This window comes from Phymastichus coffea, unplaced genomic scaffold, assembly GCF_024137745.1.
Source record: "Phymastichus coffea isolate CEN01 unplaced genomic scaffold, Cenicafe_Pcof_1.1 PCOF00059, whole genome shotgun sequence".
Lineage (NCBI taxonomy): Eukaryota > Metazoa > Arthropoda > Insecta > Hymenoptera > Eulophidae > Phymastichus > Phymastichus coffea.
Window position 1 is genome coordinate 1,554,683 of NW_026706870.1, and position 27,373 is coordinate 1,582,055.

At 45.2% G+C, this 27,373-nt stretch overlaps 3 protein-coding genes across 4 annotated transcripts; 1 reads left to right on the forward strand and 2 right to left on the reverse strand.

Annotated features, from left to right (window-relative positions):
• Positions 1 to 1,275: 1,275 nt before the first annotated feature.
• LOC131666617 (splicing factor 3B subunit 3) lies at positions 1,276 to 8,313 on the reverse strand. The gene is made up of 12 exons (XM_058939451.1): positions 8,123 to 8,313; positions 7,150 to 7,628; positions 6,133 to 6,968; positions 5,731 to 5,899; positions 5,007 to 5,158; positions 4,598 to 4,753; positions 4,071 to 4,362; positions 3,593 to 3,878; positions 2,933 to 3,313; positions 2,519 to 2,632; positions 1,915 to 2,293; positions 1,276 to 1,824 (listed from the first exon to the last, which is right to left on the reverse strand). Exons 2-12 carry the CDS (start codon positions 7,544 to 7,546, stop codon positions 1,336 to 1,338), a joined length of 3,651 nt encoding a protein of 1,216 aa, XP_058795434.1. The 5' UTR covers positions 7,547 to 7,628; positions 8,123 to 8,313; the 3' UTR covers positions 1,276 to 1,335.
• A 197-nt stretch (positions 8,314 to 8,510) lies between these two features.
• LOC131666619 (uncharacterized) lies at positions 8,511 to 12,899 on the reverse strand. The gene is made up of 3 exons (XM_058939456.1): positions 12,713 to 12,899; positions 11,510 to 12,127; positions 8,511 to 11,106 (listed from the first exon to the last, which is right to left on the reverse strand). Exons 1-3 carry the CDS (start codon positions 12,774 to 12,776, stop codon positions 10,556 to 10,558), a joined length of 1,233 nt encoding a protein of 410 aa, XP_058795439.1. The 5' UTR covers positions 12,777 to 12,899; the 3' UTR covers positions 8,511 to 10,555.
• Positions 12,900 to 13,743: 844 nt separating this feature from the next.
• On the forward strand, positions 13,744 to 23,709 carry LOC131666616 (laminin subunit beta-1). Of its 2 annotated transcripts, XM_058939449.1 has the most exons (17): positions 13,744 to 13,866; positions 14,426 to 14,585; positions 16,223 to 16,291; positions 16,887 to 17,112; positions 17,188 to 17,496; positions 17,605 to 17,625; positions 17,926 to 18,488; positions 18,567 to 18,746; positions 19,019 to 19,344; positions 19,428 to 19,841; positions 19,902 to 20,112; positions 20,187 to 20,633; positions 20,709 to 21,216; positions 21,287 to 21,689; positions 21,768 to 22,448; positions 22,517 to 23,078; positions 23,158 to 23,709. In XM_058939449.1, the coding sequence occupies exons 2-17, from the start codon at positions 14,525 to 14,527 to the stop codon at positions 23,565 to 23,567; spliced, it is 5,391 nt and encodes a 1,796-aa protein (XP_058795432.1). In that variant the 5' UTR covers positions 13,744 to 13,866; positions 14,426 to 14,524; the 3' UTR covers positions 23,568 to 23,709. The 2 variants fall into 2 exon arrangements, with proteins under 2 accessions (XP_058795432.1, XP_058795433.1); XM_058939450.1 differs by lacking the exon at positions 17,605 to 17,625.
• The last annotated feature ends 3,664 nt before the right edge of the window (positions 23,710 to 27,373 follow it).

The window sequence follows — 27,373 nt, forward strand, 5'->3', positions numbered from 1 at the left end:
CGCACCAATATGTTGACGGCTGTAACGTCTTGTATGGCGACTCGTAATTTCCAATCTGGAAGCATAACCTGGGGGAGGCATATGCCCTCCAATTGACCTGTAACGGCATGCCTCGGGTTATATCGGCTAACTACACTGATTGGACTAATAGTTACAAAATCGAGGAGTATTGCAAACAAGTATTTCGTAACGTGTAATGTGCAATTTAATACTTCACACGATTGATAACGAAGATAATTTGAAAGACAGTTTTGGTAATAACGACGGCTCATTTTCAATAAGCATCGAAAAAACTTTCCATAATCAAGGTCGCCATGAACAAATCAACGTGGATATTGACGTATATAGGATAGCAACCAGCATAGAGATTCATAGTCCACATTGATGAGATACACGAACTGGAACGAACGTTATAAACTAGGATCAGTGCTCTTTTCATGTCGCATTTAAAAGCCTATTATATATATGTTTTTGGCAATTAATTAAATTTTTTTCAATATGAAATACAAATTAATTACGTTATATAAGTCCATAAATATCTAACATTAAAATTTAATTTAATGAAATTTTCAAAATATTAACCGAGGTCACAACCTGAATATCAATCAAAATGCAACTATTTGAGTCTCTTCAACTTGAGCTTGAATGGAAGCTTTTATTCTTGAGTTCAATAACACAGACTCGAGCTTCAGCTGGTCGACTGATTTGACCAGCCATTTATAAATTAATAAAGGAAAGCGTATATGAAACTATTGATGGAGCTGAAGTTCCAGATCAAATTTATCGAGCCATTACAATTGTGATTTAAGAGACGACTTTACCTTCTTTAAATATTATAATTTCATGAATGTTTCTATTTATTCATCAGAATGAATAGATGTAAATTCAATCTTTGCAAATATGCAATTTAAATCTGAGCATTAATACGACCTTGCATACAGACGTGATATGAATTTGAAGTTTCAATCAGTAATTATAAATTCTATATGAGCATCTTTTAAAGATAAGATTTTTTATAAAACTAAAGACGGCAGTAAATTTTTATTGAAATAAAGTAATAAGATCATAATAAAATAATCTGAATTGCTAAAAAGAATGAGATAACATATTATACTGAAAATTGAATAAATTATTATTATGTACAATCTTACAGAAGTAAAGAAATTCTCATACAAGTAAATGCCGTAAAATTATCACTAAAATGAAGTCAATATTTACAAAAGTTACTTAACCACTTGGTTGAATGATGAGGAAACGTACAATAGTTGAGTGCAAAAAAAGAATGTGATTACACTGCGTCCAATACTTTGAAATAAGGTCTATGCAAAAACCCGTTTAGAATGCGTAACGTGTTCTAATGTCTTCAAGTTTCTTCGATACTTCTGCCGGTGTTCTCTCGAGATCTCCTGCTATGCTTTTTTGCTTTGCAGGTTCAATAGAGTTGAACTGCTCACAAAGATCACCATCGATCACGTTCTTCACCGGATAGTAATAAGACCTGAAGCTCAAATGGTCGCGACCGCAAATGGGAGGATGTTCAGACCTCATATGCATCTCCAAGTGTTGGAAAAAGTCATGATCTTCGTGGCTAGTGAATGCCACGAGGACACCGACAGTACCACTCAACGTGGTATATACCAGTGACTCGCTACCTCCAGGAATAAGAGTAGCTCTTTGCAACGACATCACCGTTTCGCCTACGTGGAAGCAAGCGACAGTGTCGGCTTTCTGAGACGCGCCATTCAATAAACCACGATCCCAAAGTGCCTTATTCCCTGTTGGATCTTCGTCTACATCATCGTTTATTCCACTTGCTAAACGAACCTGTGTATGAAAAAATAGAATTCACGAGTGAAGACATTCATGGCCAAGGAGCAATATAAGCAAAATAAGCAAGATAAAAAGAGTATTCACCACAGCAATATTTCCAAATTTGTCAGCCGTAGCAACAGTGTCATAATCAAGTACACAAGTAGTAGTAATCCACCTCGGGTGCGTATCGTCAGCGAATACGATGAGCTGATTCTCCTGTCGCTTGTATCTGACAGCATAAACCGACTCCTGTACGTCACTGGCGTATATTCGCTGACCAATGGCATTGATGCAAATAACAGCATTCGGGATATGTTTATTTTCACATTTGCGTAACAGTTTCTTCTTGCCAAGGTCATAGAGGCGCAACATACGACCAACGCCTACTAAAACGCGACCCTGGTACGGACAAATTGACAAGGGAATCTCGTCAAGCGTCGTACGGTGTATGAGTTCGATAAATGTGCATTCGGCATTCACTCTGAAATCAAAAAGCATATATGTTATTCAATGTTAAAAAAAGAAGAAAAATATTATTTTTTTTTTAAGAATTTAAAGTCAGTACTGCAGGGTTCTCATCAATGAGCAGTTAGTGTGATATTGTCATCATTCAGAGTAGTTATTTCAACATTTATTAATTTATCTTTAAGAAATTAATATCAACTAAATAATTAACGTGAGTGAGAATTTTATTGATAACACTTACTTGTACGTGTACAAGAAACCACCATTGCTGATCCTTGGATTTAGTTGGTATTCTTTTGCAACTCCTACTATGAGGAACTGTTGTGGATTATTAGCGAATTTAACAAAAGCCAAGCTGAAACAAAAGATAATATATTTTAATACTCTTTATTTAGTCAATAAATATTATTGTAATCCACTTCAACTCTAACTGATTTATAACAATTTTAAAAGTGTTTGCTCACTTACGACTTCAGTAAGCAACAGATACAGACTGAAGATGGGATATAGCAGCAATTTGATATTCGCGTTTTTGCTATCTACAGGTTGATAACAACATTTGCAGAGAACGAAACGCGATATTATAGTTCTTCAAATACCACAAAAACATGTTTTATAAAATATTTGATAAACAGAGCAACGAAACGAAACTTACCACATGGCAGCAAGATTTTGTTCCAGCCTATGAACCTGGAAAGTATTTCCCGAAGTCGGCGCCATAATTCTGATCATCGAAGCCCATAGTCCAGGACCAGCTCTAGGTGCACCGAAGACCTGCTCGTTTGGTTCTTCCGAGAGAAAAGCCTCGGCGAGCTCTCGAGCTACAGCCGCTTCCTCAGCACCAGCAGCTTCTTGCATTTCTTCGGCCATTTGCAATCGTCGCTGCTGCTTGGTCTCTTCAGTATAAGCATTATGCTCTGTCTCGATCACCACAATGTGCGCCGTCTCGTTATGGATAATAAACTTGCGTGGCGTATACTCCAGTGGGAAACTGACTTGATTGAATACCGCTCCAAGTTTTTCCAGGGCCAAAATTCTGGAAAAGAATAAGAAAACCGTTACGCTTCAGAATTGCCCTAAAAATATTATACGAAATAGACAAAAATATTCTTATTAAGCTTAAAATTTAGTGATTTTTAATTGTTTAGGCCCGTTTACCAGGAGTACATTAAGAATGATTGCAGCACACCAACGATGCAAAGCCTAATTTTATCTCGCACTGTTTTACGACCGGCAGTGGAACGGAGAACGCACGCCGGAGATACCACAATGCTTTTACCACATTATAACAACCAAATAAATATCTCTCGTTCACCTTAAAGTATTCGTTGAGATGGCAACGATACCTTCCGGACATTGTTCGGAGCTGAATCCCGATGCGTACTCGAGACTCTCGTAAGATAATGGGGTAAGGTGGAAGCGATTTTGGAAGTAATAGCTAAGCCAAGAGCGACTACTCATAGCGAGAACAGCTTCCTTGCCCTGCATTTTTATACGGAAAAGTTGTACTGGCCTAGAACCGAGATAACGGGTTCTGGTATCTGACAGATCACCCGATATAGGATCCAATACTGTTCTCAGCAGTACTCCGTTCTGCAAACCTGATGAATAAAATTTAATATCATTTTTTGCGAAACAACTCGACTAATTCTTCTTAATATATTTAAGAAATAGTCATTTTCAGAGGTTGTAATCAATGCTTTCAGGTGAAACACGGACTGATAAAAATAATCATTCATAAACTCCATTTTAAGCGATACCAAATAAATAAAGATAGCATTTCAACAACGTACCAATATTTAAATGTAGCGTCGACTGTATTTGATTGCTGTCTTCGCCAGCATCGTTATCCTTGATACCCATTTCAACGATACACAAACTTTCAGCAGCTGCTGGCAAGGCCTGCATACTCCTCGGCGACAGACAGTCTGACGGATCAAGCGAGATTATACGCACAGTATTGTCCTGAAGACCAACGGCTAAAAACCAAGAACGTTGCTCTCCTGCTGCTACATTTCCAAGGGCCATGCACATCACTTCCGATGGCATCTTTTTACGCTCCGTGTACTCGTTTAGTTGGCCGGTCTATGATAAAGTGGTGAGTTAGTTTTCAACATTCCAATAGAAATATAAAAGGATTATTTTAATAAATAAAAAAGTGTTGGCATCATAACGACTTCGGCAAGCAACAGTGACGCGACGAAGATGGGATGAGGCTAATTACTTTACGCGTCCTTTACAACTCCGAGCATACCAAATGATTACTCGCAGTGAACAGAACGCCATCGTTTCAGAGAAAACATAATATTAGTGAACTTACAGGGTCCATTTCAAAGTAAACAAGTTCGCCGCCGGTTAAGGCGATGACGACCTGTCGCTGATTGACGGCACATTTGATGATTGTTTTTTTGCCCGGTGCCTTCCACTCGTTAACTCTCTTATCTGCTCGAATATGGCGAATACCATCAGGGTAAACCTGTAAAAAGTACCACGAATATTAGTTTGGTTAAAATATCAATTATTAATCACAACCATCAAGATTATTGATTTGAAATATTTGAGCTCGTGAACGGAATGCTTTAGCAAATAACAAGCAAACCAACCTAAAACTCAATTTCATATTGCACTTTCTTGCGACCGACGCGTGGAGAAGTTCCAGACATCGAAGATACCGCAGTGCTTCAATCAGACACTTTTCATTCTTTCAATATATTAAAATTAAAAATTACCTGAACCAGAGCATCATCTCCAAGAGCTGAACAACTGAGCGTACGCGTAGTTCCAAGAAATCCCGAATCAGTGACTTCCTCGACGGTTTCACCGATACTAAGTACCAAGGTGGCGTTCACGAAGGACACTATGATGTAAGCATCGAATTCCTCTGAAAACAGAATAAAAAATAGTTTGTCCAGCTTAACGGAATCGCTTGAAATGCACATCATTGTATTACAGATTTCTCTGCATTAATAACCATCAGTGATTGAATTATCAATCAATGATGGAGGTAAAAAATTTCAAGTGTTTTAAAAATAAAATTTTAAATTGCGTAGTTCCGTGGATAGTTTTCTCACGCAAAAGCAGCTTCCTTTACCTTTTGCACTTTCATGAGCCTGGTTTTAATAGACAGAGCATGGGTTGTTGATCGCCTGAAAGGAGAGAACTGGTGTTTGATAAGAGTGTATCAAACCACCAGACTGCTATTATCTTTACTTTTTTAAATTTGTTCATTCCAAGTAGAAATCTTATTTCATTGATTCAACACCAAAATATGAATTACTTAAAGATTTGATTATTATACGATTTTTTCTACGAGGTTTAACAGGGTTTGAAAGTAAAAAAAAAGAAGTTTGCTAAAGTGTGAAAATCAGAGTGACAAATTCTAGAATATTGAACACCTTTGCAAAAGAGTAGTCTAAAATATATTCCGGTGTATACAATAAGTTTTTCACTAACCGTCAATACGCCGCTTCACAGTCCATACAGCATTAGGATTACCGGGCAGTTCACTCACAGCCATTTCTGATACTTCAAGACCGTGTCTTAAGACCCTGAGAGTTGAGCGAGGTCCACGTCCACAAGCAATGTAAAGTTGTGGGGTATCTTCATTAGCCAAGTCAGCAACCTGAAAATTGAAATCACATTAAAATTCAATTTTCTTCACTTTATTTATATTTACAAATCAAAAGCTTTATGTTGTAAATCCATGTTATACTTTGATTCACTTCGAAATGCAATTACAATTCAAAGGCGACAAAGCATAATTACTCTGGCACTCTTCACAGAGAAACAACTTGAGCATGATCATTTCTCTACTTGCGAGTGCTATTCTTTGATTAAAAACATTAAAAACTTTACCTGACAAGTCATGATTGGTGATAAGCTGTCCATTTCATCAACAAGAACGAGATTCCTTAATGGTCTAGGTGCAAAGAAGAATGTGTCTCCCTCCTCAAGAGGCATAGCTGAGCTGAATTCAGGCTCGTCATCATCATCACCAAGGTGAGCAATCTGGTACAGGTAGTGATTACCAAATTCTGATGCAATGAACAGAAAACCAGTTTTCAAGACACACATGCTTGTAGCTACTGGTACTGTATCAAAATACTTTAGTTTGATTTCAGTTACTACATCTTCATCTGTCTCCAAGGTGATTTTAAAAATATCCCCTTGTTCTGTTTGAGCAAGGAAGAAAAACATGCTCTTTGTCTTGTGAGTAGCTGAACAGACAAAAATCATTCCTCGTTCAGGATCGTCAAGGTCATTCCTACGTCTTGGAATTGGACAGCGAATATCTGGCTGGTCACCTAAATTCTTATAGGTCAAGTAATTCTCAGAGCAAATCAAAACACCACTAGGTCCATCATGACCACCAGGAACAGATACAAGGAAATTTGCGTGCTCCTCCAATGGTTCACTGTACTTTCGTACGACATGATTTAAACCAAGATCAAGTTCATAAAAAGTTAGTGTTTGCTGAGTCTTAATAGCAGCTTCTCCTGTTGGATCAGAGTCAGCCTCCTCATAATCAATTTCAAGGCAAGCAAACATTGGATTTTCAAAGCCTACATCTACTCCCACCAAATGGTAGACTAAGGTGTTACTCTTGTGAGCTTCAAGAGGTGATGAAATGGTAAGTCTTGCCTCTGGATCTCGATTGAGAATGTAGACAAGTTTTTGTTTCTCAACAGCTCCTAAAAAATACAAAATAACTATATGTAAATTTATGTGACTAACCACATTAAAAAATTAATAAATTTATTTCCATCATTATCTAAGTATATAATCAACATTTATTCAGTTGAAACACGGATAGGTATAGTAATCACTTGAATTTGTTAAGGAGAATATGTCTTCAAATGTCATGTTCCTTACCAATCATGACAGCACGACCCTTAGGATCAATAGCCAAATATTGCCCAGGAACAATTCTTCTACAACCACTCTTTCCAAAAGTTTCTTGATGGACCTTTTCAAAGATATTCTTAGCAGGGATATATTCCAATATGACAATGCGCCCGGAATCAGATCCAACAACTATGTAATCCTTTGTACCACCAGTCAATCTGAAGGCTATCAGAGATCTGATTATACCAAATACTTCAACTGTAAGTACCGTATGGACTTTGCCAGTGTTAGGGTCTGGCCTAAGAAGTTCTAATGATTTCCCCCTGGACACCAAGATTTCCTGCATCTTGGTGCCAGAAAAGTTTCCATGAACGGCATGTGTGATGCCTGTGGCACGCTGCAGGGTTAAGTTGTACAAATACATCTTGTCAAAGTTCTTCCAGTGAAGTTCTCGATGATTAAAAAGTAAGAATGATCACTCTTGATGAAAAAAATGTCTGTGTATACTGAAAATAATATAAAATAATTAAAATGCAAAAGATAATTGTTTGTTTGAAAAAAATTATCTCACTTGTCCAGAATGTAGGTTATATAATAATGCAGTAAATGAGAGTGCAGATTGAAAAGATAAAATTACCAAGTGGAAAACCACCGAAAGGAATGATGTATGACAGAACATAAAAAAACAAATTATTCGAAATCGAGTTTTAAAAATTTACGAAATTTATGTTAGCTTTATCAACTGAAAAGTATGAAAATTATCCAAATTTGCTACGATTATCGCACATTAAGGTTATTACAACATACGAATGTCGAGAACTAAAATCTACTGTTTTTCAACCATCGCGAGTAAAAACCAACATACGGACAAACAATTTATTACGTTAAGGCATAAGCAATGTCCTGATTAGGTTACTCCAAAAAAGCAGACAAAATACACTAATTGAGAGAAAAATATTCAAGTAAAAATTTAAATGGAATCGTAAGCTACTAAACTCACATTATTTTACAAGGCCATGATCAGTAACAGAACCGATGTATATGGATTCGGCCGCAAGGATGCCTCTTACCAAAGTGGCCATTCACAACGACAACAAAAATCCGCCAGTTGGCAACCGACGCCGTTCAAAGCAGAAAAAAAATGGAGGAGCCGCGACGATTCCGCCGGCAATCATAACGCCGAAGCCGGGCCGGGCGGAAATGGCGGAAATACGCGTAAAAGAGATAAGTCAACGGTAATATAGATGGCACTGTAACATTCACCCGCGAGTTTCAAAATACTTTCGACTATGTACTTATTACTTATTTAGTTTTCATACAATTTGAAACTAGTTTTATATACGTTTTTCTTTAATAACATATATCAGCCTTTATAATTACATAGGTGTAAATATTTATTTGTTCAAATTAGATTGGTATTTTTATCTAAAACTTGTTTTTAATAAAATTCAACGAACTTGTAAATGATTCTAAGAAAATATATATGCTTTATATTGTACAGAAAATATTTACATTGTATGTTTCATCAATTTATTCGAGTGTAGTTTTAATTTTTTTTCTTAATTCGTCATAACTTATATTTATTATTTATTTTCAATTCTATAAATTTTGCATTACTTTCAGAAAATTCAAAAATTTTCACAGTATCTATTTTTTACTTATTGTTGTGCTTTGACTTATGATTGCTTTGCACCTTTTAATGGAACTGCGAATTATACGTAAAGTTATTTACAAATAACTCAGAAATGTTAATTTCACATTCATGTTCGTATCTTGTTAACAAAATAAAATAAAAATAAGATAAAATTTACCCGTGCATATATAAAATGTACCAAAATATTGATTTTTTTTCACCAGAGACAAGGGTGCAATCGCATCCGTGGGCGTCTATACATGGCGTGTCCCAAAAGAAGAGGGGGCGGCGAATTACACGAGGATAAATACGGCATCATCAAGAATATCGAAAGAGCAGAACGTCATAAGAAAAGCGTTAAAAATGAATAATATGAAAATTAAGGAACGGTTCCCAGCAAATGAAAACGTTCGTGTCGGTATTGCACCCACCAATAAAACAAAATGTTAAGATAAACGAAGAAATAACACGAAAAGCTATCTGCGATTGGGCAATTCGCGCGAACAAACGAATTAAGAAATGAAGAAGAGAAAGAGCCACAGAGCGCGTAAATTAGCGCGCGCAGCCGAAACCGTCGGAGCTGGCTCGTTCAGCGCGGCGACGAGGATTTTATCGGGACCGGAGTTCAAAGGCGATAACGACCCACGCTCTCTTTCTCTCAGTGTGCCTCTTCCTTCCTCCGACGTCGCCGCGTCGAGATATACGCGCCTTGTCTGCCTGCACCACCGTCCTCGGGTCCTTTTTCCTCGGCGCGTGCTTGTTAACTGCTCTGTGCCTATAAGTGCCTCCATTACAGCGGTTTGTCAGTGAGTACTCAAGTTCTCATAGCTTCTACCTACCGTTGCTTTCTTAATTTCTTCATTCCATTTTCATCGGCATGTTATTGCCGCTTTCTGATCATCCAAGGCAGTTTCCGAATAGCTATATACTTATCGCGTATGCCTCACTGCCGAAATTGAATAAACCGATATGGAAAAACTTTATTATAATTGCACTCCGGTTTGGTTGATCGCGATAAAAGACCGGTATGCGCGTGAATGTCGCGAACGAGTAAAAAGCGAGCAAAAATAAAAAAGAGCTAGAGAGATACGAAGTTGTATGTGAGCAAATCATCACGGAGTTCCTTCTCATCGTCGACGCGGCCATCTCATTCAGATAAATTCACTATCGGAGATTTCAGGAAATTGCCGTACGCGAGCGACGACCGAGGGGAAAAACAGCGCTTCTTCTCTCCCCTTCCCCCATTAGCGTTTCTATATCGCTCCGCGAGTCTCTTGCGCCTTTGTCACAATGTGACGAACTTTTCGAAGAGCTTGCGCATCTTTCTTCAAAGTCAGCCACAGAGGCTTGCCTCGCGTGGCTCACAAGTGCGCCGCACGTGTGCGTCAGCTCTCGGACGAAGCTGCACGCCGTACGTCGCAGTCGGCCCTCGCTTTCGATTTCCGTGAACGCTGATCGCGTCGGGAGACGAGCCGACGGTTTCTCTCACGGCGACTCGTCGAATTTGTTTACTGCCTCGATGGGAAATGCTTACGAGATCGGAGCACCTCGTTCTGCCGACGGCCAGCTTCTTTCAAATGTCCTCGTCGCTACACACTCACCTGAAAAGTATTTCGATCCCTTACGTATATCATCTCTGCGGCAATAGAACAAATAATCTGCTCAAGTAAGCAGTTACGATTACTCGATTGAAATCAGCCGGCGGCACCGAGAGACAGAGAGAGAGAGAAAGTTTTGACCTACAGCTCGATTAACAACTCGGCAGCCCGTTCATTCGAAATTCGTGTTCGCCCAATCGCATTAATGCAAAGTCAGAGGCTTCGCGTTGCTAATGTTCAGCGGTAAAAGGTCCGGCCAACTCTTGACGAATTCGTCGTAGGTGCAGCAGTAGGTGTAACCCTCGCGCCTCTGGCGAAACTGCGCGAATTTGTCGTCGCACTGGCGATACGCCCCGCAGGTCTTGTACTCGCGGGCCAGCGACGCGTCGTCCGCGTAGGGATTGTTGACGGTGACGAAGACCAGGGCCTCGTTGCTCTTCGCGTCGTAGGCCAGCTTGAACAGGAGCTTGGGCGCGGGCACGAGTCGCCTGTTGTCGTTACGCCTGTCGGTGGCCAGATAGATCTCGCGGTCCGAGAGCCGCAGCACGCCGAGGCCACCGGTCCAGACCTCCATCTCGCCGACGATGCCGGCGATACGCCGCACCGTCGCCTCCACGACGCGCCAATTGCCGTTGTTGATGCTCTGCCACATCGGCAGCGCGTTCACGTAGAAGTACGTCGAGCGCTGCTCCGCGTGATAAAACTTGTCGGCTCGAGCCACCAGATGGCCCCTCACCAAGTAGTTCTTGTCGCCTGGGTGCAGCGGCAGTGCGTCTCGTGAGCATTCGCCGACGTACCGCGCGTTAGTCACCGTCCCCGGATCAGCCCCGGAAAATACTCAACGTGAAATTAAAAATAAAAAGAAAAATAGTCTTCATTCGCATGGGAATTGTTGAATTGTGCCTAACCTTTGTCCGCGGTATCCACGTAAAATGACGATATTTTGTAAGTCTTGAGCTTTCGACAAAATTGCTCTCCACTTGAAGAACTTCGCTCCGATATGATTTGATTGAATACTGAATAAGACACTACTAATAAATTACACGTATTGTGTATCTACAAGCAACGAAAAGAGCAAATTCGTCGAAAGTGAAAACTATTGTTTTTTGATGTTGAGCACTTGCCGAGGCTGATCTGGGGGTGGTGCAGTACTCACCACTGGCAGGAAGATACTTGTCGACCAGATCTTTATTCCCATCGAAAATCTGCATGAAGGTCTGCACTTGGTTATTCCTAGGATACACGTTTCCCATCAGCACGCTCTTGAAGTAATTGCCTTTGCCGAAAGAGGCGGTTTGAGGCTCTCTGCTCCTGAAACCGTTCACGGCGCCGGGGATCTTCGAGTGAGCCCAACTGGTCGTGGCCAACTCGTCCACGTAGCACAGGTCGATCGTGGTGAGGAACCCGGAGCTCAACTCGTAGCCCAGGTTCACGACCACGCCGTTCTTGCATTTCCGCGCGGCGTCTTCTCTCGTCGTGGCGTCGGGACTCTTCGAGCAGTGCACCCGGTCGATCGAGTACTCTTTGCGCTTGGCCACGCTCGAGAACGTCTTTCCGCCGACGCACCTCGACAGGTCGCTCGCCGAACCCAGGCCCGGCTGCAGTGTGCCGCCGAGGCAGTGCAGCACGCGCTCGTCGCCGGGCGAAAGCGACAAGACGCGCGGCTGGCTTTTGCTTGGATAGACGACTTCCAGACCGCGGGAGTCAAGCAGCAGCGGCGAGCTTGCGTTCAAGTCCACGCTCACGTCGATGCTGCATCTCGCTGTGCTCACTGCTGCTCGAATTGCAATTCACACGTCCATTACTGCGTACTCCGAATTCGCGCTCTCTTTGTCGAGAGGCGGGGCAGAGTTCGGAGGTAGAAAAATTCAAGGACTAACGGAATTGCTCTACCAATCGCGAAGCGGCCATTAGCAATATCATCTTTCTGTCTTGGTTGTCGTCGACGACGCATATTCTTTTAACGCTAAAGTGCAGACGACGTTTCGGCACCTATAAAGTCTGTTCCTCGTCGCATCGTCTCTCGTAAAAGCAGCGAACCGAGCGACAGGCGTTCGCGTATCGATCATTTGCATAAATTCAAATGTGCGCACACGGCAGATTAGTCACTTTATCGTTCAATGATTTTCCGCGATCGTCAATCCGTATGTGGCAAATATTCCAGTCGAGCGAAGCCAACGTACACTCTTCAAACGTGATACTCGTGAAAATTTTCCGAAGCCGAATGTCCTCCGCGTAAATCAACTTCGACGTTGGCCCGAGTGCGCGATGCACTGGCGCGCCCGAGCCCCGCGAAGGAAAAGGAAAATCCGAAAGTTGGCCCGCGATAAGCGCGGAAACGAAGGGATCCAATACTTACGGTGCGCCTGGCGCAGAAATAGAGCGAGCGACAAAGCTAGAAGGCGAACGACGCCCGCAGCCATTTGGCCTGGCGCGCGAAGCTCGACTGCCGACGAAGGCGGCGCGACGTAATATTACGCGCGCGCACGCGAGGCCAGAGTTCAGCCGATAGCCGCTCGCAACAGTGCACTTCCCTCGCTGGCAGCCTTCGGTCCCGGACTGGCGATAAATTAGCGCGAACGCGTCACGCGGTTCTCGTTCGCGGCGCGCCCGTCGACGTGCACGGCGGAGCTGCGGCACGAGGATGAGCCGTCGGACCGCGAGCTTTCGAACCGCTCGAGTCCTCGCTTCTCGGCGGCCGAGCGAGTCGCGCTTTTCGGGGCACGGCGGCGCTCGAGAGCCCCTCGCTCGTCGCGAGCGCCTGCTAAGTCGCGAATAACGCGTCTATGGGAGCGGCAAAAACTAGCTCACCGCCTTGCCTTGCATTCGGAACGGAAGAGAAGGAATGAAAGTGCGCTCCGCACTGCGGATAGAGACGCTCGTACGAGAGAGAGAGAGAGTCTCTGCTATAGGTTTTTCAGTCCTGCTCTGGCGGGCTCTCCCTCGAGTGGCGCGCCGGCTGCTTACAAACCATAGAGCGGAGCGCAGACAGAAATAGGAAGGCGGCGGCGACGTGGGTGAGAGAACGACGGAAATGAGGAGAAAGAGAGAGAGAGAGAGAGAGAGAGAGAGCTTGTCGGACGTGAAGTGCGCACCGGTGGAGTTCAACGATTTTCGCATGAGTTGTTCGGCGATTGTTTAGCAACAAAAAGAGAGAAAAAAATTGAACGGCGAGATTGAAGGTTCAACCGAGTAGCGAGAGAGACGAATGCACGTGCGGTGTGGATCCCTCGGTACTCTCCTCTCTCTCTCTCGTCACTTGGCTCGCGTCTGTGTGTTGGTAGCTGGGCTCCCCTCTCCTTAAAGCACGTCGCGCAGAGTCTCTCTCGCTCTCTCTCGACTCAACTGTAAAGAGGTTTCCGTCTTCTCAGTGTGTGTGGTGTGCCAGTGCAGCTCGCTGGCGCTGGATGCTGCTGCTCTCTCTCTCTTTCTCAGACGCGACAGACAATCCAAAGAGGCCGCGAGGAGAGAAAAAAAAAAGAACGACGAAGAGAGCCAGTTACGGTTTTGCAGGTATATACACGTGCTAGCGGTCGCTCCAAGTGTGCACAGTGCGGCGTTTCGAGCTCGCGAGCAGCAAAGAGAAACGCGAGAAAGAGCCAAGGCCTTTTAGGGATATAACGCGGTCGCGCCCATGTTGCAGCCCTGCGCCGTTGCTCGGCGCGCGCGAGGCAACAGAGCTGCGCCTGGCTGCAGCCTCCGCGGGCGCGCTCCGTCGGCCGACGCGGCTCCGAAGTCGCCCGCGCGGCGCTCGCCGTTCGCGCCGACAGTCCGCGGCCGCCGATCGCGGCGCGCTACCGACCAGTGCACATCGTAAACTCTCGACGCTTTATTGCGCGGACCCCGCTGCTACGGAATTCGTCGCGGGCCAGTCGGCCGCAGCTTTGAGCTCGCTTCTGCGCGCGATTTCTTCCGTGGCGGCTTGTCTGACCGACCGATTCGCACGCGACGTGGCCCTCGAATCTGTTCGCTCTCGTGAATTCATTAATTCCTCTTTTTCTTTTGTCTTCGTAAAACCTCGTTGGGCGCTGACATTACGTTGACGCGAGCGTGTTGGAAATCTGTGTTGCAGATAAGAATGGAGTTGAGCGACTAAAGCGGTGGCAGCATCTACGGTGAAAAGAGAGTGAATCGGCTGCAAAGACACAGGCGCACGCATACAGCCACCACGATGACTCGGTCTAACCTGGCCCTCAACCTCTTCGCTTCAATTCTGTTCGTCTGTCTCGCAGGTAAATTACTATTCTTTTTTTTCCCCCTTCCCTCCAAGCTCGCAACTGAAAAGTCTCGAAATCCGCCTTCGCATTCCGCGCCACTTTGCACGAGCAAGTAATTTTGCGAAAATTCCACCTACGTAAGGCCTTCTCTTGCCGCGAACGTATCAGTTTTCGGATGGAATTGTACTCTGCTCGCGAAATGTTACACCGCGGTCGCGCGGCTGAAATCGCTGTCCCAATGCAATCTGCAATGACACCGCCAAGCTGTGAGCTTCTTCGTTATTTCTGTGCGAAAATCAGACAAAAGTGTTACCTTCCATCAAATAAGCGAGTTTTTTTATCTAATCGAGATTTCGATCGATTCAATTTGTTTGCGCGATCGCATTCAATTTATAATAGAACTTTTTTTGGAATTGAATATATTTTCAAGTCTACGCCTCATTTAAAACTTATCCATGCACGTCAACGTTCAAAATCTGTGGACGTCTTTCTAAAGTACCTTCGAATTCTTCGGATGTTCTATTCTTAAATGGTCCGATGAAAATCCAAAGTAGGCTTTGTCGAATGATTCGAATTCACATACAGCGTGTTAACATCATGGATATACACTAAAGAAATAACGCATCTCGAGATGACGACACGCATCGTTCGAAATTGAATTCTTACGAGAATAGTTGCGAAATGATAATTTCATATTCGGCACGAATCCGAAGATTAGAAACAGACTTTGTCAATTCATGAGATGAGTAAACATTTACGCAAATTAGCTATTTCAATTTTCGATGCTTTTATAATTCAATAAACAATCAATTTTTGTTGATCAGTCACCTCTGTAAATAAATGCTATTTAATTAGCAATATTCACGGGAAATCTTAAAACAGTAGTAAGTTTAACTAAATCGAGAAGAATTTTCGGGGCAAGCAGTCGCGTAATAAGCGAGGGTCGACGGGAGGTCAGCAGTTGGTCGGCGCCGGTATCTAATCTTTGGTGGCAAACCGGCCTGGATAAAGCCGAAAAGAAGAAGGCGCGAGAGAAATAAAAAGTCTGTCGCTCTCTCTGTCTGATGCGACGAGAAGCGTTGAACTCCTTTGATAATGGCCCTCGAGGTTGGAGATCTGGGTTATGTAAAAACTTCATTACGCGATCAACGTGCAACGGCCACATACGTGGGTATCGCGAGAACGCGCGTATCTCGCTCGTTGCGAATTGACTGTCGTGCAGGCGTAGCTCGCCCGCCGATATCCCGAATCGCGGATAGCCATCGCGCTGGAAGGGCAATCGTTCGAGCGGTGCGGAGGCAAGTGGACTTTCCAAATGGACGCTTGCCGGCAGAGAAGAGCGGCGGTTTCGAAAGGGAGGCAAACGCGAAAGCCAAGAGCACTTTTGTTAAACTCGTCGATCGAGAGGCGCGAGGGAGAAGGGGAGGGGGGGAATAGATGGCCGCGGTTAGCGCAGGCAGCTCGCGAGATTCTCGTAAACATCCGGCGCTGTGTCCCTAGCCGATAAGCCCGCGGCGATAGCGGCTCTTCTCCGAAAAATCAAAGTGCCCGATCGCCTCGCTCGCCCGAACTCCACAGCGATCTCTTTCAGGCCGGTCCTTGCCCTCCCTCGAGATCCGATCGCGACTAATGCGACGGCTTTGTCTGCGCAGGCCTCGTCGGTTCAGCCGGAGGACAGGCACGAGATTATGGCAGGAACTACACTCGAGTGCCGGGACGAGGTAAGATTACAACAATTAGACAAATGACTTTCCGTTGATATCGAGCGCGGGGCAAGCGGGCCGTCCCGTCGAAACCGAGAGCGGAGTCGAGATGCCAGAGAAAGGAGACAGTGGTTGGACGCGGGCATGAACGATGAAATTGTAGGTACGAGCGCGATCCAGAGGGGCGACATTAGCGGCGTGGAAGAAGAGCCGCTGATGGAAGATCGTCTCGACTGGTCCTGGCTGAACGTGCTGCGTCCTCGAGGTAGTCCTTGTGAGAGACATTGACAATCAATCTACCTCCTTAGTCTTTCTCTCTTTCTCTCTCTCTCTCTCTCTCTCTCTCTCTCTCTCTCTCTCTCTCTCTCTCTCTCTCTCTCTCTCTTTCTCTCACCTTGACAGTAACCACGGATCATTTGTTTCCTATTTGTTAACGAGTTTGAGTATGACGGGAGAATGCGGATTTAACAGGTGCAGTTGGTACTAGGCGAGGGCTAACCAAAACGACAAAACTGCCGCTATTAATGATATTAACACGTAGTCGCGTACGTGCAGCAACCGACTCGTTCGGCGAGTGCATTCTTTAACGAACGCGATCGATCGTTTGGCGCAGGCATGCAGATCAAGCGGCCACACCCGTGCGAGCAGGGCTCCTGTTACCCGGCCACGGGTAACCTGCTGATCGGCAGGAGCAAGGCGCTCTACGCATCGTCGACTTGTGGACTGCGAGAGCCCGAGCGCTACTGCATCATCTCGCACCTGAAGGACCGCAAGAAGTGCTTCTTCTGCGACGCGCGCAATCCGCGACACCAGCACGACATCACCAACATCGTCAGCGGGTTCGTCCACGCCTGCGCGCGCGACTCGCCGGGGACACCCCGCTTTTGGCTGACGCCCGGCTTTTGTGCTTTCAGAACGCCGCACCGCACCTGGTGGCAAGCCGAGAACGGCAAAGAGGACGTGTACATTCAGTTCGACCTGGAGGCCGAGTTCCACTTCACTCACATCATCATTCACTTTCAAACGTTCAGGCCTGCGGCCATGGTCCTCGAGAGGTCCTACGACTTCGGCCAGACTTGGCAGGTTTATCGTTACTTTGCGCACGACTGCGCCTCGGCGTTCCCCGGTGTGCCGACTCACCAGCCGCAGAAGCTCAGCGACGTCGTGTGCGACTCGCGATACTCGCACGTCGAGCCTTCCACGGACGGCGAGGTGATCTTCAGGTAGGAACGTTTAAAGGCTGTTCGAAACGCTGAGTCAGCGAAGCGAGCACACAAGAAAAGTGCGATATTCATTCTAAAAGCAACGTCTGTGTTCTTTCACGCGCGCAGTCTCGAGGAACTTGAGAAAACGTAAGCTCTAAAACTCTGGTAAATGTGATCGATTCGCACCCGTAGTGCACTGTGCATTATGCAAAGTCCGATGTGTACACGATGTTCGCACGTAGTCATTCTCGTAATTAGCTTCAAGTAACGTTGCAACAATGAGTAGTTTGAAGTTGCGTAAAATCCTTGCGACACACGCGTGTCTAGACGTCCAATGTGATCGGCAAAGGTTTCCCGCAACATAGCCCGAAACTACACGGTCACAGACAGCACCGATAGCAGTTGATTCGAATGAATAAAGGCGAACGAATACTTGGCGTTTCGCAGAGTGTTGCCGAGCAATCTGAAAATCGACAATCCATACTCGAAGGAAGTGCAGAATCTGCTGAAGATCACGAACCTGCGCATAAACTTCACGATGCAGCACCGCTTGGGCGACGAGAAACTCGACAATCGTCCCGAAATCAACGAGAAATACTATTACGCCATCAAAGACATGTTCATTCGCGGCTCTTGCTCGTGTTACGGGCATGCGTCTCGCTGTCTGCCCATCAACGACTGGGTCGACGAGGAGGAGATGGTCCACGGCAGGTGCAACTGCACTCACAACACCAAGGGACGCAACTGCGAGCAGTGCCAGGAATTCTACAACGACCTGCCCTGGAAACCGGCCGTGGGCAAGCAGACCAACGCCTGCAGGAAGTGCAACTGCAACGAGCACAGCCAGAGCTGCCACTTCGACGAGGCCGTGTACGAGAGGAGCGGCCGCGTCTCCGGCGGCGTCTGCGACGACTGCCAGCACAACACCATGGGCCAGAACTGCGAGCTCTGCAAGCCCTTCTTCTATCACGAGCCCTCCAGGGACATCACCGACTACCAAGCTTGCCAACGTCGGTATAGCGCCTTCGGTTCGCCTGCTTTGCGAGCCATCGTTCTTACGATTTATTTTTCGCTTCGGCGTTGAACAGCTTGCGACTGCGATCCGAGGGGCTCGCTGGACGAAGGCATCTGCGACGCTCGCACCGACCCGCTGAGCGGCGACGAGTCCGGACGCTGCCACTGCAAGACCAACGTCGAAGGTAGGCGCTGCGATCGCTGCAAGAACGGATTCTGGAACTTCACCGAGCTCAATCCTGATGGATGCCAAGGTGATCATTTTACCACGTCTCTTGCTCTTTTACATAGAACTCAACATTCCATAAGTTGACAAAAGCGCGTGCTTCTTCCACTTGCTATCTATCTCATTATCGCCAGAGGAAATTTGAGTCAGCGCGCGCGGGGCTGTGCAGATTAGATTCTCGGAATAGGTCGAGCACACAGCGTAACATCGATAGCCGAAGCGCATAAATTTCAAGCGAGTCCGCCCCGCGTCCCTTCCTGAAAAAAAAAAATCATTTCGACAATGGTAAATACGTTTCAGCGTGCACCTGCAACACTCTGGGCACGATAAACAATCAGGGCTGCAACATGATGAGCGGCGAGTGTACGTGCAAGCGTTACGTCACCGGTCGCGACTGCAACCAATGTCTGCCGGAATTCTGGGGTCTGTCGGACGAGACGGAGGGCTGCAAAGCTTGCGACTGCGACCCGGGCGGCTCCTACGACAATAACTGCGACGTCGAGACCGGGCAATGTCGCTGTAGACCACACGTCGGTGGCCGTACATGCAGCAATCCCGAGCAGAGTTACTACACCGGCTCGATCGATTATCTGATCTACGAAGGCGAGCACGCCAGAGGCTCCGACGTGAGTTGCCTTATTTCGAATCGAGTCTCGCGCGAGCCCTCGTGAGATCATTCTAACTCCGTGACATTTGTGTGCGAGTGCAGAACTGCCAAGTGGTCATTCGCGAGCCGTACCGCGACGGTCGCAACAGCACGTGGACCGGACTGGGCTTCATGCAGGTGATCGAGGGTTCGGTATTGAACTTCACCATCGACGACGTGCGACGCTCGATGTGGTACGACATAATAGTGCGCTACGAGCCTAAATATCCCGGAGTCTGGGAGGACGCTCGGATTGTGCTCGAACGCGACGGACCGCCGAGCCCCGATGGCCCATGCGGCAGCGACTGGCAGCCGGAAAACGACCGACTCGTGGTGCCGCTGCCCGCCAACCAGAGGAGTTCCGTGGCCATGCCGTCGGTTTGCCTGGAAGCCGACAAGATTTACACGGTGCTGCTCGAGATCAGGAGGTTCAGCGGACCCGGCGACTCGTCCATGGCTTCGATTCTCATCGACTCGGTAAGCTCGTCCAAGCGAAGAACAATGGGCGTCGGCGTCTAACGTAATCGGCTATCGCAGATCGTCCTCAGTCCAAGAATAGACTCCATTCCATTCTTTACCGGGGGTCCTGGAGAAATTCGCCGTCAGGAGTACGAACGATTCCGTTGCGCCGATTACTACAACAACGTCTACGACTACTACAGCATCTACGAGAACAGAAGCGACATCCGCGAGATCTGCTCCAAGTACCAGAACAGCGTGGGTCTCTACGTCTACGACGGCGCTCATTGTAAGCACATTTTTCGCGGACTCGACGAGAATCCACGCAGGAAGCTGGCTCAGCGGCCAATTTTCGTTCGACAGCTTGCGAGTGCAACCCGACGGGCTCGCACAGTTTGCTCTGCGAGAAGTACGGTGGCACGTGTCAGTGCAAGCCCTACGTGGTCGGTCGTCGCTGCGACCGCTGCGCTCCGGGCACGTACGGCTTCGGACCGGAAGGTTGCATACCTTGCGACTGCGACGGCATCGGAGCCTTGGACAACTTCTGCGACGTCGTCACGGGCAGATGCAAGTGTCGGCCCAACACCTACGGTCGCTCTTGCGGCCAGTGCGAGCCTGGCTTCTGGAACTTCCCGCACTGCATGCGTTGCGAGTGCAACGGTCACGCCGACAACTGCGACTCGGCTACCGGCGCTTGCCTCGAATGCAGAGACTCGACCACTGGGCACAACTGCGAGAGGTGCGTCGACGCCTTCTACGGCGATCCCCGAATCGGCGTGGACATCCCTTGCCGGGCTTGTCCCTGTCCAGGTTAGACGAGCAGCTCTGCTTTCTCGACTCGGCCGTTCGATCCCCGCGCTACCACCCTTCGGCTCTGATTGTCAGGAACGCTGGAGAGTGGACACGCCTACGCGGACAGTTGCTCGCTCGACCCGATATCCCAGGACGTGGTGTGCGACTGCTACCAAGGCTACGCAGGGCCGCGCTGCGACGTGTGCGCCGACAACCACTTCGGCAACCCCGAGGTGGCGGGCGGCAAGTGCCGGCAGTGCGACTGCAGCGGCAACATCGACGTCGCTCGGCCGGGCAACTGCGACGCGAGGACCGGTCACTGCTTGCAGTGCCTGTACAACACCGCCGGGGCCAATTGCGAAGTCTGCCAGCCGAATTATTACGGCGACGCGCTGATGAAAACTTGCCAGGAGTGCGGCTGCAACATCTTGGGCACGGACTCGAGCGCCGGGTCCTGCAATCACAGAACCGGACAGTGCCCCTGCCTGCCGCACGTGATCGGCCAGGTGTGCGACACTTGCGAGGATTATCACTGGAGGATCGCCAGTGGGCAGGGCTGCGACCCGTGCGAGTGCGACGTCGTCGGGAGCGTCTCCGACAGGTTCGTCCGAAGAGCTTCCCCGAAAGCTCCCCCCATTCGGAAGCTCGATCGACGTTTGCTCTCGGCGCAGGTGCAACCCTTACGACGGCACGTGCGAATGCAAGCCGGGCTTCGGGGGTCGCCGCTGCAACGAGTGCCAGGCCAACTACTACGGCAACCCGAACGTGCAGTGCCACCCGTGCGAGTGCGACGAGATCGGCTCGGCGAGCCTGCAGTGCGACCGCAACACCGGCGCGTGCGTTTGCCACGAGGGCATTGGCGGCGACAAGTGCGACCAGTGCGACCGCAGCTACATCGGCGTCGCGCCGAGCTGCTCGCCCTGCGGCGAGTGCTTCGACAATTGGGACGGCATCCTCGACGGCCTGAGGAACAAGACCGCGTTCGTCATCGACGAAGCCTCCAACATTCAGAAGGTCGGCACCACGGGCATCTACAGCCAGGAGTTCGACGAGATCGACAGCGCCATTGCTCAGGTGAGGCTTCCTTGCGCAAATCGATTGCGAGCGAGCGAGCGACATTGTAATCGGTGACGCGCCTTGGCTTGGGAACAGGTGAACGCCGTGATCGAGAGCTCCTCGGTGAAGAATCAAGATCTCGAGGAGGTGAACCAGCTGGAAGCGAGACTGGCAAAGGACATCGACCATTCGTCGATGATCCTGGACGACTTGACCGACCAGCTGGAGAACGTCTCGGGACGAGTGACGCTGGCCGACGAGGCGCTGAAGCGTCTGAAGAACCGCACCGACGTTCTCCACGAGGACGCCGGCAAGCTGCGCGAGTCGGCCAATCGCCTGCAGGAAGCCAACGTTCAGGGCGCGTTGAACATCACGCAGCAGATGGCCGACCAGTCGAAGATGGCAGAGCGCATGGCCGCGGACACGGGCAACGTGCTGCTCGACGCGGAGAGATACAAGAAGAACACGGAGAACCTGATCGCCAAGAGCAGCGCCAGTGTCGACGAGAATAGGCTGAGGAATCAGCAGTCTCTGGACTCCTTGAACGCCCACCTGGACGAGTTGAAGGGCCACGTGCCGCAGCTCAACCAGGACATGTGCGGTCGCAACGTGTCGGACTGCAGCGACGTCTGCGGCGGTGCTGGCTGCGGACACTGCGGCGGTCTGTCCTGCGACGCCGGTGCGCTCACCAAGGCCAGCCAAGCGCTCGACGTCGCCAAGCAGCAGGCCTCCAAGATCAAGAGCCACCAGGAGGAGGCCGAGCAGCTGCTTCGCAACGTGAGTATTGCCTCGGCCCGCGGGCTTCCGCTTCAAGTCGAGAGCACCGATTCGATCGCCACTTCCAGATGAACCGGCTGAGAGACAGCTCCACCGGGGCGCGCGGCAACGCCCAAGAGGCATTCGATCTGGCCTCCCAAGCGCGCAACCAGTCGGACAAGCTCACCGAGGACCTGTCGGACGTCAACAAGAAGATCTTCGATTTGCTGAGAGCCGAGCAACCGACGCCTGCGGAGGTGCGCGACCTCGCCAGGGAGGTGCTCAACAAGAGTATCACGCTCACCCCGGAGGAGATCAAGGATCTAGCCGACAAAATCGCCGAGATCGTCGGATCCCTCAGCGACCCCGAGCGCATCCTCAGCGAGACGTCGAACGATCTGCAGCTGGCCAATGACCTCAGAGACAGAGCCAATTGGACGAGGGCGATGGCCGAGGAGAAGGAGGCGTTGGCCGGCAAGGTCATCGAATTGCTGAGGGAGACGCAGGAGTCGCAAGAGTTGGCTCAGGAGGCTATCAGCAAGGCCGAGAACGACATTGAATTGTCGCAGAAGGACCTCGACGAGATCTCGCAGATCACGAAGGACGCCAAGGGGAAGGCCAACGACACTGCCAATTCGGTCAATGAGTTGGGTAAGCGTACTTTGTCCGTTGCTTCCGTCGCTCGCGGTAAACCAGTCACTCGCGAACGCCGGTTTTTCTCTCGTTTCAGAGACAAGATTGAAACATCTGCAGACGGAATCGGTCAAGAACGACTTCATGATCAAGCAGGAGATTCAACTGCAAGCCAGTAACATCTCCGACGAAGCTAAGAAGGTTCAATCGCAAGCTGAAAGTCTTGGCGAACAGTACAAGCAGGTCGCCGAGTCGCTGAACCAACGCGTAAGCAAGAGCAAGAACGACATCATTCGCGCCAAAGAGTTGCTTCAGCGAGCCAGCGAGTTGACCGCTGACACGCAGTCCAAATTCAAAGACCTTGAGGGTATGGAGAGCGTTTACAAGGACAACGACAATTTGCTGCGCGAACTTATGAGAGACGTTGACAAGCTCAACGACCAGATGGACAAGGAACTTGCCGAGTTCGAAGCCAAGGCCCAACTTTACCGGCAATGTATGCAGTAGGCGTAGTATTCATTCATCATCGCAAACGCATCACCTTCTTTTTTGTCTCTCTCTCTCTCTCTCTCTCTCTCTCTCTCTCTCTCTCTCTCTCTCTCTCTCTCTCTCTCTCTCTCTCTCTCTCTCTCTCTCTCTCTCTCTGTATGTTAACAAAGGATTCAAGCGGAAGGCTGCGTGATTTTTAACGACGTACTTCAACTGGTACTTAGCTGTAAAATTGCCTCGTTTTACAGCACTAAAAAACTCAATTTTTTATCATCTTGTGTTCAAAGCTATATACCAGAAAAGCATTTCTTATTGTACTTTTATATATTCTTTTTTTTATGCACCACCAGTATGACTTATTCAAAAAACAACTCGTCAATATTCTTCTATAAAAGTGCCATAAAAAGATGACGCGTAGCACTCGGAAGCTTAGAAATTAAGAAATAAAAGAAAATTTTGAAAAGCAATACCTTTTTAGCTTGCGAGGCTGTAAATAAATGACAAACAAGTGTAAATAATATATGACGAAGTAAGTCTGACAATCAATACTCTGACAATGCTTGCATTATGTTTCGTTCTCAGCAGAGTAAATAGTGTTTCTTTCCTAATTTTATCAGAAAATCATGTAACTGTAGAAATAGTTTAGTAGATTCCAGTACAAGTTTTCAACTAATAATTGTAGAAACTATAAATGAATTTGAAAAAAAAAAAATATATATATATATATACATATATGTATAATTAGTTTTTTCTATGTTGTAATTTGATACTATGAAGTTGAAAGAAAAATTTTATTAGATTTACAAAACTATGCATTGGCTATTAAAACCAAAGTTTATCTTAATACGTAGCAAAGTATTTGACATGTAGGAGACCTTTTGGACGATGAAAAGAAAATCAAATGAACAAAAAAACAAGAAATTTTCTCGTCGCATAGTTGTTTCGATTCTTTGCGAATTGAAATTTTTTTTGACGGGATTTAATAATACGTAAATGTTTGAAGCCAAAAGTTTTGAATTTTTGTACGAATATTTAATACTTTGTATATGAATGTATGCTTAATGAAAATATTGTATAAGAAACATATATAATAAATTAGCTTGTCGAAAAAAGTATAGAAGTAATAATGATGTATTTTATTGACATGATTATAAATATAACAATTATCATTAATCCTAATGTATTCAATGTATTATGTTTTTCAATTAAATAGCAGTTATTCAAAGAGTTTTATATTTGGTTAATTAATTTTATAGAATTTTCATTATATCGGTGTGCAATTGTCAAAGCATATAGGTCTACAATCCTCTGGAACTATAGGTCTAAATTTTTGTATAGTTGAGAAGTACGTATTTGTTAAGATTACGTATAGTTTTTCAAAATTAATTAATAGTGTTTGCCATGTTATAGCAAACAGTACGTAGAATCAACATGATATACTGACATTTTTTCTCTCTCTTACCAAAGCGTTAGTAATTAAAAAAAATTCATTAAAAAATGACACAAATAAAACCATTTATTATGTATAAGAGATTCTTATGAGTTCTTGTTAAATAATTCATGCCAATTTTGTCAACAGAAAATGATATGATGACAAACTGGTTTGCTCCAACTAACAGCACACTTTGCTGTAATTAAACTTAAATTTCTGAGGAGGTTAACGAATTCTGCTTCTTCTTCTTATAGATGGTTATGCCTAAGTTAACGAATTAGTTAAAGTGAAAAATTATTTGATCGTTTCTTTACCTACACCAAGCTCAATTTCCTTCATATTTCTTCACAGACAAATTGGGAAGAGCAACAGTTCAACTTGGCGAGTTCTCTTAGAAAGGATTGAAATTTTTACGTATGCCCGAGGCTTTTGCAATAAAAGGTACCTAGATTAAACAATAAAAATGCAAGTAGTTCTGGTACAATTGCAAAAATATTGCATGTATTTACAATTGATAACATGTTCTAAATCGTAATTATACAAAGATAATACGTTAGAACAATTAACCTATTCCACTTGTAAAGAAACACGAACAATCAATCTATATAAGACGACAAAAATGCCAGCAGAGTACAGGGACACTAATAATAATCAATGGTTCTATCGGAATAATTTTTTAATGGATATATAAATTGATCAATGCTTAATTGTTATCACAAACGTTAACAACTCATCAAAACATTTAACAGGAATCTTTTACAATTATTTTTTGATAATCTATTATTTGACTCGTGTTCACAAAATCATAATTTGTGAAATATACAACTCTATATTTTTAAATTTTTGTCAAGTTAGTGTTACGATTAATATAATTTTTATTTAAACTTTACGAATCAACTATAATATCAATCAGTGAAAAAGCCGTATACTAATTATTAATTTTTATCACGTTTTCACGAGTTCAACAAGTTTCATATTTATATTTTCTACTTACTCTTTTTATTAGGAATACTCCGTCAGCAAATAATCAACTATAGGTCACGAGTAATCAAATGAGATATATTCAGATAAAAATCCACAGAGTCTATTAATTATCTTTAAACCTTCCCCATCTACAGTTTTTTCAAAACACAGTTTCACGACAAATAATATTAAAAATAAATATCATTACTCTTAATAACTAGTGTACATAGTAAAATTAATATAATTTTTTTATTTCCGTTTTTCAACTTTTGAGTAATCAGAAAGTGCCGCATAACTCATAAAAAACAAGGAAATAGTGCTTTACATATAACATTCACGATAAACAATTCTTATGTTAATATTTTATTTTTTCCGACTATTCGTTTATAGTGAATGTTCCTAATAAAGGGACGTCAAGTAGGAAACAATGATGACTAAACAGCTAAAAAAGCTTTAAGGTTTGCAGTGTATACTAGCCTAGGACCCCGTTGCGCTTTTCGTTGACTCATCTTAAAAAAGCTATTTATCAAATATATGGTAGATCCTATCCCAGTATGAAACGAAAAGACCTTCAGCTAATAAGGGAACGGGGGATATGCTTATAGGGTAGCTACCCTTGTGTAATTTTTTTTAACAAAATTATATTAGCAAAACTAAAATGAAAATATATGACTATTAAGGTTATAAATGGTTTTACGAAAAAAATATTCAGCTGGTAATTTACCGTGATGAAGTCTTTCATATAGCCGGGTAAAAAATAAAAATAAATGTTTGTTTCCATTTAAATTGACAAATAGCAGCAACTCAGATATAACTAAAATTTTTTTTTTGTTTTTCATCATAATTAATAGGTCATTTTCTAATTTATTCACTTGATAACAGACAGGAATATAACATATCTTTTCATTAGCTTCAAAAATTCAATAATGACTTTTGACTGACATCTCCGTGAAGAAAATGAATATCATATATATTGAAATATTTATGACTAATAGTTGAAGTGTAGAATATGATCCACGCAAATTGTAGATTTGTTGTCGATGTATTTTTTTGTTGTCATTTAATATATATTAATTTAATTTGTATAAGAGATCTGAAACTAATTTTTAATATCATGCCATTTTTAAATAGATTTCATTACTTTCAAAACTTTACAAACAATTTAACGTAAATAATAAGATGATAGAGAGTGAATTTCAAACTGAGAAGTTTTTTAAATTTTGTAAGAAATAGTGTTATTTTTTTTAATTAATAAGATATTAATTGAAAGTAGCTGACAACCATACTAACAAAATTTTTTTTAAGTATTTTTTCTGTTTTATTTAATAATAATTTACGAAACCAATATGATAGTAATTCATAGCATCTTTGTCATTCTGTAGATAGATTTCATTTTTTTCAAAATTTTGTAAACAGTTTCTAAAAATAT